The following is a 14,528-nucleotide window of genomic DNA, read 5'->3' on the forward strand; positions in this document are numbered from 1 at the left end:
GGGTCACATTGCTGCTCCCACTTCTCTTTCCATGTCCTGTCTGCCCTGTCCTCTCCTCTCTGCTGCTATTTTGGGGTGAGACTGGGACAAACCAGCCCTGATCCTTCCTGCTGACCTCACCTGGAACAGCAAACTCTCACGTGGCATTTTTTTTCCATTCACTTTTTCTGGGCAGGAAAATTTTACAGGGCTGGATCCTGGCTCTCAGCAAAAGGACATCAAGATGGGGGGGACTCTGCAGGGGGAAAGCCAGGAGAGGTGACAAGCCCTGTCCTCAGTGGAAGGAGGGCACCTGTGTCCCCAATCCTCTGTGTCCTTGCTCCCAGCACCTCCCTGAGGGACTCTGCAGGTGACAAGGACATCAGTGACCTCTCAGGTCTTTGTTCTGCTGCAGACAAATTCGGAGAGCCCCGTGGTGGCAGCTGGGGGAGGAGGCAGATCACAGGGGACATTCTTGGACATTCCCAGTGCTGATACAGGAGGCTCTTGGCTGTGGTAATGGGAATTAGGCTGGAGCTGCCTCTCCGAGGAGGAGGAAGGGAGCTGGAGGCATTGATCCAAACCCACCCCATCCCACTGGGTGGGCAGAGGTCAGGGAAGAAGTGGCTCTCATTATCCTGAGGTAAAAAGGGAGGAGGAGTGGTAATGTGTGTGGGTCTGGCCCTGGATGATAAAACCACCCCGTATCCCATGGGAATGATGGAAGCAGCTGCCTGTGAGGGCTCCTGGGGCTGAGGGCAGAGAGAAATGAGGACTTTGAGGGGCTGGGGGTGGGTCCCTGGGTTCCAGCTACCTCAAATTTCTGCATGAAAGGCCAAGGGGAAGTTCTTCATCCTTCCCTGGGGCAGGGACTGGGGGTGGCTGATGCCTCCATCACCCCCATCTGCACCGGGGAGCATTCTCAGGGCCAAAATGTGCTTTTTTTTTTTTGTCCTCACTGCTGTTAAAGTAAGCAGAGGGGAGGAGGGAGAAGAAGCCCCCACCACAGCCCTGGAGAGGGAAGGAGAAAGATTTTGATCCTCTTAGTGAGGGCTGCAGTAATTACATCTTCATTAGCCAGAGAGGCTCTGCTGCTTTTCTCCCCTTCCTTCTTCATTTTTCTCAAGGTTTTGCACCAGGGAGCTCCTGCTAAGGGCACTTCAGAGCCTGGGGGGCAGGAAGGGGCTGGGGGCTGCAGGATTGGTCCCAGGTGGGGGGGAGCATCACTCAACCCTCATCTGCTGGGATGTGCTGGGTCAGAAGGGGAGAGCTGGGGGCTCCTTCCTCCAGTTTATGTGGAATCACAGCACCATTACAGCTGGAAAAGACCTCAAGTCCAACCCAACATCATCATGGCCTGAAAATATGCTGTGTTTCTGTAGCCAGCACTGGGGAGGGTGCAGAGCTGCCATTTGCCATCACCCCATGTCACCAAGGTGTCACCACCATGGGTACATCCAGCTAACTCAGCAGCCATTGCTCCTTCGTGCCTCAGTTTCCCCACCTGGAAAGGCCAGCACTGCTTGTTGGCCTCCCAGATGAACCAAGGGCTCAGCAAAAGGTTTTTTTTGAAACCACTTGGTCAAGTTTTCTTCAGCACTGACCTTCTGGAAGGAAGTGCTGCATCCCCTTGGGATGCTTCAGGGGACCATTCCTTGGAGCATCCCTGGGCCTTCACAGGGGGCAGAGGAGCTTTTGCTCTTGGAAAGCAGGCAGAAAAGAATTGCAGCCCTGGAGTGAGTTTTCAACAATGTTTTATTATATGTTTAGTGTTCTCTATACAAAAAAATCCAGTCTTTTCTTTTTACAGTGATTCAAAAAAAATGGTATCTGAGTATTTTGGCCTTCTTTCATCTCTCATGCAGCCCATTTAGAAGTCCTTATATTAAACATTATTTTTTTTTTCTGTAGTCCATAAATCTTCTTGCTGTAAACTGTTGATTTTACAGCTTCAGCTATACATTTCTCATTGGAACAAGTGGGTTAACCCAAAGGTTTTGGGGTTGTTTGTTTTTTTTTTTGCTTTTTTAAAAAAAAAAGGCAAATAAATACATAGAATACTTTAGACCAACCAGGAGGTTTTACAGAGAGGACAGACAGATGGTGCTGTATTTACAAATTAAAGAAGAACAGAACAGTCCAATACTTTCTTTCTGAGATGAGCAGGAGGAACAAACATTGAAAACTCCAAACTGCAAAGGAAGGAGTCTGGAAGGGGGGTGACACGGGGGTCAGACTGTGCTGGACAACCAAAGCCCAATGCCCACTGGGAAGGACATGGAGAGACAGGTGCTGCTGGGCAAGGGGGACCTAGTGATGTGCTGGGGTTTTTGTTAGGACCAAAAAAGCCTTTTTATTCTTCTTAGTAAAACAGGTCTTAGTGCAAGAAATAGAACGTGGTCTATTTTTTTTTTTTTTTTTTATTATTATTAGTATTATTTATTTTTTTTTACAAGGTTTGTTTTTTTATTTTTATTGCTTAACTGAAATTGTTTGCTGCTAGTACACGATTAAGCCTGGCAGGTAAATGTCACCTTGCAGGTTCAAGCTCTGCCCTCACACCCATCCTGCTCCCCTTGGAGGAGCTGTGGGTCCCCAGCCATCTCCTGGGTCACAAGTCACCCTGACACAGGGACCTGGGGGCTGATGCTGGCAGGGGAGGTGTTGTGGGGATGTCACGACCTGGTGTCCAAGCAGGAAAGACTGGTGGTGTTTCTGAGCACAGGATTTCAAGGGTTGTACCAAAACTCTGCTTTTTTTTTTTTTTTTCCTGCTGCTTTTTTTTTTTTTTTTTTTTTTTGTCATCACTTCAGGGAGAACAGAAGCAGCCTGGAAACTTGGCAACTCTCCTCTCAGGTCCCACCTTTCTGCTCTGTGGTCCAAATTGGATTTTTTTACACGTGCAGGGCTCCAAAGGGCAAAAGCTGAGAGTCAGGGAGGGACAGGATTGTCCCCAGGCTCAGCTGCAGCCCTCAGACTCTGGCTCCAGCTCTAGAAATGGGATGAAATTTTGGCTCAAACCATTTTAGAAACAGCCTCAAGGTTCCCCTCAGCCTCTCTGCTGATCCAGGGGGTTCTGAGGTGACCATCCTGTCCCCTCTGGAGAGGGACAACAAGGGATGGAGAGGCAAAGCAGCCCCTGGGGGGGTCACACTGAGGGTTTCTGGGGGGTGAATGGATTTTGGGGTGGGCTGGGGTCACCCCATCTGAGCTGTAGTTGGGTTTTGCTCCCCACGGTGCAAAAGCTGCATCTGCTGATGAATCTTTTTGTGAAGATGTTACACTCAGGCTGAGTTTTGATCTTACTGAGAATTTTTCTTTGGGCTCCAAACTCAGGGGGAATTTTTCAAAATGTTAAAAGTTTTGACTTTACCTAAAATTTAAGTAATTTTTACATGACTCCCAAGCAACTTACACGGAGCTGTTTTTCTGCTGAGCCCTCTGCAAGCATCTCCTTCTTTTTCTGGCTGCTTCCAAGTAACGTGGTGGCAGGGTTCTTCATTGCTTTTATGAGACTTTTTAGGGCTAAGAGGAGCCAGATCCAGCTCTTTCCCTCCCTGCCCACCAAGGCACAGCTCCAGGGTGAAACAATTCTCCATTTCCACATGGCTGGGAAGAGGTTTGCTCAGTGAAGTGATGGCTCATGGCAGGAGAGAAATAAGAGGTTTTAATACAAATGGCACAGAACAGAGGCACACAGCCTGCCCTGCTTGCTTCCAGTCCTGCCTGACCACCTTTCCTGAGCTTTGGAGGTCTTGTGGTCCCTCTTGGTGGTTGATCCACCAAGCAGAGAGGATCAGGTGTGTGTGGGGGGTGGATGGAGGTGCCCAAATCTGGTGGCAAAAGCTTTTCCACAGCAGAACGTGCAGTTTCTTTCCTTTTTCCACTACTGTTTGGGCAAAAGTTGCAGAAACTCAGCAGTGTAAGGGCAGCTCTAGGCTTGGGAAGCCAGTTCCCAGGAGCTGCTTTGTGTTTGGCCCTGGCGTGTGACTGCAAAGGCTCTGTGGCCATGGAGGGGTTGGGAGATGCTCTCCTGAAACCAGCAGCAGAAACAGCAGCAGAATGTGGCAGGAATGTGGTTACATGGGTGGTGAGGGAGCAAAACGTGGGGCTCCCACCCTGCGTGGATGGGGGACCCACGCTGGGATGGGGAGGGGAATCCTGGAGCATCCCTGGATCTAAGGGATCCTCTGCCTGGTCACACCAAGCAAAACCCTCCTTGGCTCATCCAGTGCTTTTGCTGTTTGCCTTGTATCCAGCTCTCTCCTGTTCTCTCTGGGTGATCCAGCCCCAGGTCTGAGCTCCTCCCAGGGGACAGGACACTTGTACCATTAGCAGCTTCAAGAATGTGGCAAAGTCCCTCCTGACAATCCATAGCAGTCGTAGAAGGATTCTTGTTAGCAACGTCTTCAGAGCAAACCAGCTTGAAAGCTAAAAGAATTGCATTAATCCTATTGCATTGAATCCATTAGGCTGAACCAAACCATCCTCAGAAAGAGAAAAAAAAGAAGAAAAAAATAATAGAAAGAATCCATCCTAACATCATTCCAACCGGTCCGAAGAAGCAATCCCATCTCAGCGAAGGTACCTTTGGTTTCAAAAGTGCAGGAAGTGGGAGAACACACATGGCCTTGGCCTCTCAGGAGCTCTCTAGTGTACAACTCTCCTTTTTCCACTGATCCATGCTGCCCCAGCCAGGAGAGCTGCTGGGGCATCCTCCTCCTGCTGCTCTGCTGGCCCCGAGGCCGTCGCCGCGTTTGGGGCGCGTAAGCGGCGGGGATGGGGGGAGGGTGGGAGAGGGGGAAAAAATCCAGTTTATTAAACTTCCCGGGAAGTTCCAAGCTGTGTAAGGCATGTGAAGGAGCACTCCTATCCCAGCTGCTTGGTTAGGGGGTGTTAAGGGGTTGGCTTCCATGGCAGGTTCCTCTTGATATGGAATTCAGGGAGCAGAGGGGGGTGCGGGCTGATTGATGGAGGGGGGCAAGGCCACTGTCAGAAAAGGGGGGGGACTTAGGAGGAAAATACTGTCAAGCTGACTGTCCCCAGTGCCTGGGGAGAGGTGGACTCCTGGACACTCCTGCCAGGTGTCTCCTGAGGGATTCCCATCCCTGAATCGTTGAGCTGTGGTGCAGGGTGGTTGCAGGGGATCCCTCACCCCATCCCCCGGGTGCTTCTCGTCCTCCTGGGGTGGCTTTGATTTGGTTTTTTTTTAAATAAGTGATTTCTGATCCCTTCATCCCGTGGTAATACTGGTCCTGCTTCCACTCCCTTTGCTACATAAGATTTATGGAGTTGCCCTTAAAAGAAAGCAGGCATGGTCTGGGGGCCGTTTTCCCTCCCTCCCCCCCTAAAAAATTCTTACCAAGCAAAGACAAAATTAAACCCAAGAGCTTTCCCTGCACTTCCCCAGGGCAGCAATGCTTCACCTGGGCTTCTTCACCTCTCCTTCCACAAGTCCCCCAAGCTCTTCTGCAACCTCTTGTCCTCTGAGGGGGGGGTTTGGGGTGACCTCCCCGTGGGCTTTGCAGAGGGGATGGAATTTTGGCACTGCTGGGAGTTCCAGTGCCAAGGGGAGCCAGAGGAACCTGCTCTTCCCTGCATAGGTGCTGCTGGATCTTTTGGGAAGGAGGTTGCAGTGCTGCTTAGTTGGGGGGAGGCAAGGGGCTGCAGTGAGGATGGACATCTCAGTAACCCAGTGCTGGGGGGTCCTCACCCAAATATCCATCACTTCCCTCCTTTCATGCTTTTATGCTGCTCTGCCCAGGCCCCACTCACCCCTCTTCTCTTCCCAAACCCCCTTTTTTTTGTTTTTTCCTTCCCCCCTCCCCTTCTCTTGAAGAATTAAACCAAAAAAATTTTCAACTCCTTTCCAAAAGAACAAAAAGAGCCTTGGAGAGGCGGCCGAGCCCAGAGTGGCCCCCGTGGGGCTGCAGCTCCAGCATCCCCTTCCTCCTCCAGCCCCAGAGCTCAGCTACAGCCCCTTCCTACCCCCCCCTGGGAGTCCTTGCTGTTTGCTAAGGATAAGATGGCATTGGCAGCTACCTTGGGCTGCCTAGATTATTTTTTTTTCCTTGTCTTTTTTTTTTTTTTTTTTTTTTGGTCTTTTTTCCTTTTTTTTTTTTTTTTTTTCTTTTTTTCTTTTGACACGGTTGGTTCCAGTCCCACTCTTCTCTTGGAGGCCCTGGTGGTGGTGGTGGTGGGTAGGGGGGGTTGCTGTTGGTTGAGCCCCATCCACTCCAAACCCCCTCGAGCTGCTCGTGGGTCTCTCAGTGCCTTGGGCTACGCCAGGGAGTAAATGGCATTAACTGGGGAGGTGGCTTCTGAGCTCTCGTTGCCTTCAGTCTCCTCTTTGTCCTTCTTCACTGTGTACTGCCCAATAAAGGAGCCGTCCTCATTAAACTGCCCTTCACCCCCTTCTCCATAGTCCACCAAACTGTCATCACTCTCCTGCTGCTTTATCGTGCCATCCAGGGAGGTCTGGCTGTTGGGCAGGGGTTTGTTGTCCTCATCGCTGGGTAGCAGGAGACAAACAGACATGGGAAAGGTTGAGAAAGGGGCTGACGACCTTCCCCAGAAGGTCTGGGTATTCCAAAATAAATCCAGGTTGCAAATATTCTGACCAGGGACCACCAATGTGGGCTGCAGGCAGCAGCTGGGGATGGGAATCGCCCAGGAAGCTGCCTCTGGGGTTGCTGTTCCCATGAGCTCAACCTTCATGTTGTTTTATAATTTTTTTTTTTATTATTATTTAGAGGGCAATTTGGTGGGTTTTTTTATGGATTATTTCTTTTTTTTTTTTTTTTAAACCTCTATCACATCCAATGCTTAGATGAGCCCAACTGGATATCCATTATAGATATTTTTTCCTTTTCTTTAGGCAGACTTCAGGCTGGGTTTCTCTTAGCATTTTAGCCAACCTTGGGGTAACCTGGTTGAGTGAGCTTTGTTTTCAGATTTCTTTGCAAAAACAACACTTTTTAGACAGCTACATGCAATGGGGAGCACTCTCCAAGCTCTGCGAGGGGGCATGGATAGGATGCCAAGTTCTGTGCAGCTTCCAAAACTCATGGGAATTTACCTTTCCAAGCTTATTTCTGAGCTTGTTTGCTCAGTGCTTTACCTGGTTCTCTTTTTCACTGGGAAGATTAAGCCAGGTCACTGAAAAAATAAATGGTCTGACCCAGAGAATGAAAAAAGAAAATAAGTAACCTTGAAAGAAACCCTTATAGCAACCAAAAAAAAAAAAAAAAAAAAAAAAAAAATCCCAGCCGAAAAAAAAGCCCAAAATAAGAACAAACCAGGGAAAAGCTGTTTTCTCTCTGGAGGGCAAGGGCTGGTATCTCATAAACACAGATAACATTGCCTGAAGGATGAGAGTGGATTGTTAGATCTAAAAATCCACCAATTAACCCTTAGCTCCTGTTTCATTCCATGCCCAGCATTCAAATTGTGATATTCCTCAAGGTATCACATCTGTACCTTAACCTTTTGTCTTCCCACCTCCACTCCTTTTTTTTTTTTTTATTGTTTTAGCTCAGAACTCCTCAGGCTCACTCCCCACCATGGCATTTTAATTTTCCTTTATTTTTCTTCCAACTGGTCAGAAGTGCTGGGCTGGGATTGCAGCAGTGCCCACACAAAGGGTTTTTGCCTCCCCCAAAAAGCATCAGAAACCTGGGGCCAGGGAGCCAAATGCTCTTTGGTTGGGGCAGGTATTAAATCTCTCTCACACCATTTAATTGATGGCATCAGATGGGGACAGTGGGAGAGGAACTTGGTATCCCGTGGTACAACAAGCAGCTTTCTCCTGAATTTCCTTAAATCAGCACTTTGTGAATCAAGTGGCAACACAAAAGCAATTTTTGAGGCCTTGTGTTAACTTGGCATCACAATACACAAAAAAAAAAAAAAAAAGAAAAAAATGAAAAACAAAAAAAAAAGGACTTGTTAGTTTTGAAAGCAGCTTCTTTCTGGGAAGGGAGGAGGAGGAGGAGGAGAAGGAGGAAGAGAATTCAGTCTGCAAGCAGGATTGCCAGTTAGAAAACCCAATAAATCCCAAGTAGAGAGTGGCAAAACCCAGATCCCTTTACTTGCAACATCCTTCCCCAAAGTTTGGGGTCCAGTTGGTTCAGTTCCAGCTGAATCCAGAGCCAGATTTTCCCTAAGTGGGGGTTGCAGCTCCTACCCCCTGGCACTGCATTCCCTGAGCCTTCCCCCTGGTTTTACCTCTCTCCAGGACTATTTATTTCTCCTGTTAGTGCATTAGGAGGGTGAAGCAGGAATTCCTCAGGACCTGGATGCAACATGACCCTGTGAAACTGGATTTCTGGGGGGTCTGCTGATGTGTGCATTAGAGGACCAGAGCACCCAGATGAAAACCTTTGGGGAAAGTTGAGTTGTATAAATTGAGAAGAGGGGCAGCCTGAGCCAGAGGAAGGATTTTTCAGGGCAGAGACAAAGAGTGAGCAAATTTTTTATGATCTAGGAGGGTTGGTTGGGGTTTTTTTGGGTTTTTTTTTTTCCTTATGTCCCTTGCCACCATCCCCTGGGTGTCCATCAGAGGGGCGATGTCCCCAGGTCCAGCCCTTGGGAGGGATCAGCTGCTGGAGCTGGGGGGGGGGTCTGGAGCTGGGGGGGGTCTGGCTGGTGCCTGGGGGTGTCCCCAAAGTATTTCCAAGCAAGATGCAACTTGCTGGGCATGGGGGTACCCCTGGTGCCAGCAGGAGTGAGAGGGATCTTGTTTAATGTGTTAGGTGGAGGCAGGTAGATGGGAATGGGGAGGGGAAGGTATAGTTTCAGCTCTAAAGGAATAAATAGCCAGAAGGAAGGAAAATAAAGGAAAAAAAAAAACCAAAAAACAAAGCTAAATGTGCCGGACTTCTGGCAGCACGTGGTCCTACCTTTCAAGAGACCTTCATGGTCCATGTGGATAGACCAGGTGAAAAGGAGAAGAAAGAATGGGAATAAAACAGAGAGAAGCAGAAAGAGCCTGATCAGAGAGAGGTATGATGAGGTCTGCATTTATAGGGGCAGTGCTAAAAACCAAAACCAAAAAAAAAAAAAAAGGAAAAAAAAAAAGTCTCTGCATTCCTGATGGAGCTGATTGCCTCGTTATACCAAATGGAGCCACTTCCTGAGCTGGATCAGCCTCCTTGGCTTCCCTGGGAAGGCTGACATGGATGGGAAGAGGTTTGTTGGTTAAGAACAGCAGCCAGAGGTTGGAGGGAACCTTGGTGGCTGCTGGGGGCCACCAGGCAGAGGACAGGGGCCAAGGGAATGCATCTCTGGGTTTCCCCTCCAGCCCTTTGGCTGAGTTTCCATCATTTTAGTCCTGCACTGGATACACCAAGAAGCTGACACCCCCCAGGCTGCTCCCAGGCTCAGGGGACAGCTCTGTGTCCTCTGGATGTCTGCTCAGATGGTCCATTTGGGGCATGGGATCTGTGCCACAGGATGCTGTCCTGCATCTGAACTCATGCCCAGAAACCAAACCCACTCAACTTTCCCTTCCCAGCAGCCAAGTTCCCCAACTCACCCCCCACGTGCAGCTCAAACATTTGGTATAATGAGGCCCAGTCACTGGCACAGAACATTGTCCAAGGATAATGGTCTCCTGCTTGGAAAATAAGCTTCTGAGCTCAGCCTCTGCTCAGGAAAACCATTATTCTGTTAGTGGAACAGAGAGATGTGACAGTGTCTCTTAATTATAGGCTGCAGAGATCTGAGAGTTGCATGCACAGGGCATCAAGGACGTGAGATATGATGAGAGCATCTCAGACATGCCATGTGGAGGTGGGGAGGGAAACCAATGAAGAACTCACGTCAGCTCCATTCCTGTCCTTGCCTGGAACACTAATTACTGCCCTCCTTCAGCCTACCAGGGCAATCAGCTTGAATCTTAATCACCCAACAGCATTTCACATCAACCCTTCAGGCTCACCTTCCTTTCTGCCTCCTTAAGACAAACCTCCTCTTACTTCTCTCAGGAAACCTTGGTGTTCCCAAGAAGGAGGAGGCAACATTTATGGGTTGCTGGGATTTTTTTTGTTGCTGTTCTTGTTTGTGGTTTGGGTTTTTTTTTCCCCCCATCTAGTCCATGGGATGGTATGATTGAAAATGCAGCTTGCCTGTTGCCCTTTTACCAACCTCTGCCTTTAGGTTGGGAACTTCTGGGGATGGGGCTGGCAATAAAAGCTTCAGCTCAGCAGGATGTGTAGCAGGATGAAGGATTTTCCCCATCCCTTCCAGGCAATGCCCCTGGGATGGTGCTGGGGCATCACTGCTGGGTGATGCCAAGAGCTTGGCTTCCCTTCTCCCAAGGCAAGTGGTCCCTGGCCATGCAGTTGCCTTCAGAGTGATGGAGATGAGGAGATCTTGGGCTGCAACAACCTCCAGGGACTCTTGAGAAGGAGGGCTCTGAAATTTGGTGGGTACTGCCAGAAGCTCAGCTGGGGAGACCTTGCCTGAGCTCCAGGTGATGGAGCTGAGGCTGTGGGGGGGGTGTGGGTAGCTCCTGGGTGAGAGCATGGGATTTATACACCATCCCACAAAGTTAGGAACAAAGAGGATCCCTGTTGTGATGAAGGGGACTGGTTTTGGTCAAAGTATGAGCACTAGGATCCAGTTAGGGCTCCTCTCTGTGCAAGGAGCACTGCCTGCACTTGTAAAAAAATCACGCCAGGAAATGATGTGTTGGACCTGGAGCAAAACCTGGAGCAGGACCAGGCTGAGCTGATTTCTTCTCTGCTGTTCTCTGTGTCCTGGCCAGGAATCTGAAAGGAACATCCCTGCAGTGCTACTCAGATGTGGACTTAATGTCACCACCCCAGTGTGGATGGTCACCAAGGGGGGTGATAACCAGAGCTGGGGGGGAGGGGAGGGAGGAGTTGCCCCTGGGGGTTGTTCAGGGCCATAAGGACTGCTCAGCTTTTCCTCCAACCTGCTGGGCTGCATTTCTGCTTCCTGCTGAGTGCATTTGTATTCTGTCTCATGCTATCAGGAGGGGCTTGCAACATCCTTTGGAGAAACCCAGTCACTGCTGAAATGGAGTTACTGTGCTCCTAACAATATCAGGGTGATCATATCAAAGGCTGGAGTTGTTCTGCTTCCATTTATGTATTGTGTGCAGGCAGATATATTCATTTCCCTTCCTCTAAAGTCTTTGGCAGGTGGCGTGTGGCTTATTACATCCCTTACTGAATCAGAAAGAAATTCTGCCCAGCTTTGTGACCTCTGTTTGCAATGCTGGGAGTATCAGCCAGGACTTGGGGATTCAGTAACCCCTGGTTTGAAGGCAGGAATAAAAATTCCTGCTAGCCTCATTGGCCTTTGGATCCAGCTCAGGTGGAAAGGTGTGTTTTAATCTTTCAAGAGAAAAGCCAAGCCCAGGGGCAGGTGCTCAGAGGGCAACTGGGTGTGCTGGGACACATCCCTGTCACCTGGCAAGGCAATGGGACCTGACACCAGTCCCTGCTCCTTGGGGACAACCAGCAGCAGAGCTGGGAGGGATGTGCTGCACAGGAGCAGGCTTGGGAGAGCACTTCCCCCTTTCTGAAATGCTTTTCTGGAGTTCAAAGGGGTGCTTGCTGCTCCAGGGATGCAATCTGGGGTCAAAGCAGCTGAGTGGAGGTGGGGGAAGTCAAAGGGCAGCCCCTGAGGGTATCTCAGGGGGGGTTTCCTGGGGACCTTACAGAAGAACCTTGGCTGGACAGCAGGCAGACCCCAGAGCAGGGCTGCTGTGTGCTTTCAGGGCTGATCCAAACATCACTTTGGGCATTTTTCACAGAATCCCAAAAAGTGAAGGGTTGGAAGGGACCTCACAAGATCATCGTGTCCAACCAGAAGGGGGAAATTTTTCCTCTGAGTACTCTTAGGGGTCGGAGAGAAGCTGAGCTAGAGGGTGATACACCTTAGGCAGCCTTAAGCTGCTTCAGAGTTGAACTCATTATTTTTTGGGGGTGTTTGGGATGTCATTGAGCTGTGCAGCTGCTGCCAGCGTCCCAGCCCTGGTCTGTTCCCCCCAGGCTGAGCCAGAAAAAAGGAGGAGCCCTTAGCAGCATCCTCACAGCCTGCTCACTCTTCCCAGGTTTTAAGGTGGGGAATGTTTCCCTTGGACTTGCAGAGGGAAGGAGGCAGGAGGAGGAAGGGGGGAGAACTCGTTTTGGAGGTGGGGTGGCAGCGTGGGGCCAGGTGGAGGGGTAGAGGTGAGGGCTGTGATGGTTGGAGAGGTGGGCAGGGGGTGCACATGCCAGGGGAAACAAACCTGTAGTCAAAGGACCCATCTTCCACGTTCTTGTCTTCAGGGTTTAGGTGCTCATCTTTGTTGTCTCGGACTGTAAAGAAGCACAGACCCAACCTTCGTGTTACAGAGGGGTACAGGAGAGAGAAGCTTTAGGAGACAGGAACAGCAGCTGGCGTGGAGGCTGTTTTTATAAAAAGGGCTGCAGGACAGGTTCTCATTGACTTGGTGAAAAAATCTGAACCTTGAGAGGGTTTGCAAAGGGCTTGCAGAGCTGTTGTGGTGGCACCAGGGCACAGAGAGTGAGAGAGGATGCATGAACTGCTGAATTTGCTTCAGCCTTATCTCTGCTTTTCAAAAACCTCAATGAGATTTTTTTTTTCTTTTTTTTTTTTTTTTTTTTTTTCCCCCTTAAAAGATCTTTTTCAAGATGAGGACTTTGTAGAGGAGAGGTTGGCTCACACATAGCAGGGGTGTCCAGCTCCTCAGCCTAAAGCCTGCGCAGAGCCCTCACCCAACCTTTAATTAACTGAAACACTTCCCACTGATAATCATGTTCCCACTCCAGGGACAGAAAAAGCTCTTGGAATCACAAGCATCCATCACAACCACTACAATTTCATTAGCCCCCAGAAACCTGGAGATGTTTAAAGCATGAGCACAAGCAGCTGCTGGGAGATGCTCTTACCTGGGTATTTCCCTCCTCTGCTCCTCTTAATGAAGCAAACAATTAGGAGAATAAGGACCAGGAGAGCTATGGCACACATCAGCCCGATGAACCAGCCCTGGGTTGCAATGTCCACGTGGTTTTTGGTATAGGCTGGGAGGAAAAAAAATGAAAAAAGAAGATCAAATAAAAAGTTCGAAGCCCAGAGGCACAGTGGGTGAATAGCAAGAGACAGACCACTGGTTTAGAAATGATCTTTAGTGTTGCATTTGGGTGGCTGTGTGGGTGTTGAACAGGTTGTCTGAGACTGTAGCACAAGGATCTGGGGCTTTTTGGTTGGTTTGTTGTTTTTTTTTTGTGGTAGTAGGTCACCTTGAAACTTCCTCAGGAGCTACGAGTAGCAAAGGGTGAGAACAGAAATTCAGCCCTAGCACAGCCCAGTGGGAAAGGGGAACTGCAGATCATGGCAAAAGAAGCTGGTACCAGATTTGATCTTTCATTGACTGGCTCTGAAAACTGCCCTGGGAGTGAAAAAGTCTCAAAGAAATGTGCCCAAGTGGATCCAGTCCTTCTTTTGCTGGGATCCAGAGGGTTGCTGAGCCCCAAAGGGTTAAATCCTGCAGGCAGAGGTGCTGGATGGGCACTGGCTCTGCTGCCAGCACCACCAAGGTCCTCCTGGCCTTGGGTGGCTGTGGGGGTCTCCAGGGCTGAGGGGGGACCTGTGGCACCCACCAAGACTTGGCCAATGCCTGAGTGGGGAGCCAGAGGTGGGAACAGAGGTGAGGAAGGGTCCCAGCTAGCTGGGAGGTGGTCTGAAAGCACTGGGAAGTTTTTTCTTCTGGGGCAAGACCTTCATTCCACCACTTCCAGCACAATTCACTATTAATTCCATTAATACCAAGCAGGGGAAGCATCTTGTTCTCCAAACAACACTCCAGCTCCTAAGTGCTGTGTCCTCCCTCAGCTATTCCGACTCTTTGCTCCCAGCCAGGGTCAGCCAGACAAAAAAAAAAAAAAATATAAATATCTGTGTCCTATAAATAGCAACAAGCTGCCATTTTCTGGCTCTCATTGCCATGCACTTTGTATTCAGCAAGACAGAGCAGAGGAGAAAATAACCTTCAGCACAGGAGGGGGGCTCAACTTAACCAGCCTGCAGTGCAAACACAGAGGTTGTTCCTGCCAGGAGCACGGGAGGTGTGAGCTGGATGGGATTGAACTGGGATTTAGTGGGGGGTTTGCCTGGAAGGGGCAGGACAGTGCTGGGAGCATCCTCCCTGGGGACACAGAAGAAGCCTACAAGATGTGCTCTGAGTGGAAGGTTCTGGTCCAAGAGACAACAACTTTTTAAAAAGGGTGGAGCTGGAAAACTTTCCTAACCTGCCCCATTTTTAGGGCTGGAAGTGCAATCCTAATTCCAACAGAACTGAACTGGAGAGGAGGTCTCCTTAGGATGGAATCTGAGCTGTGTTGCCATTCAGTAAGAGCAAGCAAAGCATGACAAGGAAACTGGGAGATGAAAGAGGAGAAGGATGAGAAAGTCTCAGTTGCTAAAGAAATGGTCTTGGACCCTGGGTGCTCCGGGTGGGTGGGGAGCAGCTGCCTAATGGGGGCTTGGCTCCTTTTTTTGCTGCTTTTCCCTTT

The 14,528-nt window shown here is 49.6% G+C and overlaps 1 protein-coding gene across 22 annotated transcripts in view; it reads right to left on the reverse strand.

Moving 5' to 3' along the window:
- Positions 1 to 1,716: 1,716 nt before the first annotated feature.
- Positions 1,717 to 14,528, reverse strand: part of NFASC (neurofascin) — an 88,375-nt gene continuing 75,563 nt past the window's right edge. For all 22 annotated transcript variants that reach the window (XM_071768288.1, XM_071768289.1, XM_071768285.1 and 19 more), the window contains 3 exons: positions 12,906 to 13,037; positions 12,242 to 12,311; positions 1,717 to 6,490 (listed from right to left, as the gene is read on the reverse strand). In XM_071768288.1, coding sequence (XP_071624389.1) covers positions 6,259 to 6,490; positions 12,242 to 12,311; positions 12,906 to 13,037 — 434 coding nt within the window. In that variant the 3' untranslated portion in view covers positions 1,717 to 6,258. The remainder of the gene's footprint in view (positions 6,491 to 12,241; positions 12,312 to 12,905; positions 13,038 to 14,528) is intronic.

Source organism: Heliangelus exortis, chromosome 25 (assembly GCF_036169615.1).
Source record: "Heliangelus exortis chromosome 25, bHelExo1.hap1, whole genome shotgun sequence".
Classification (NCBI taxonomy): domain Eukaryota; kingdom Metazoa; phylum Chordata; class Aves; order Apodiformes; family Trochilidae; genus Heliangelus; species Heliangelus exortis.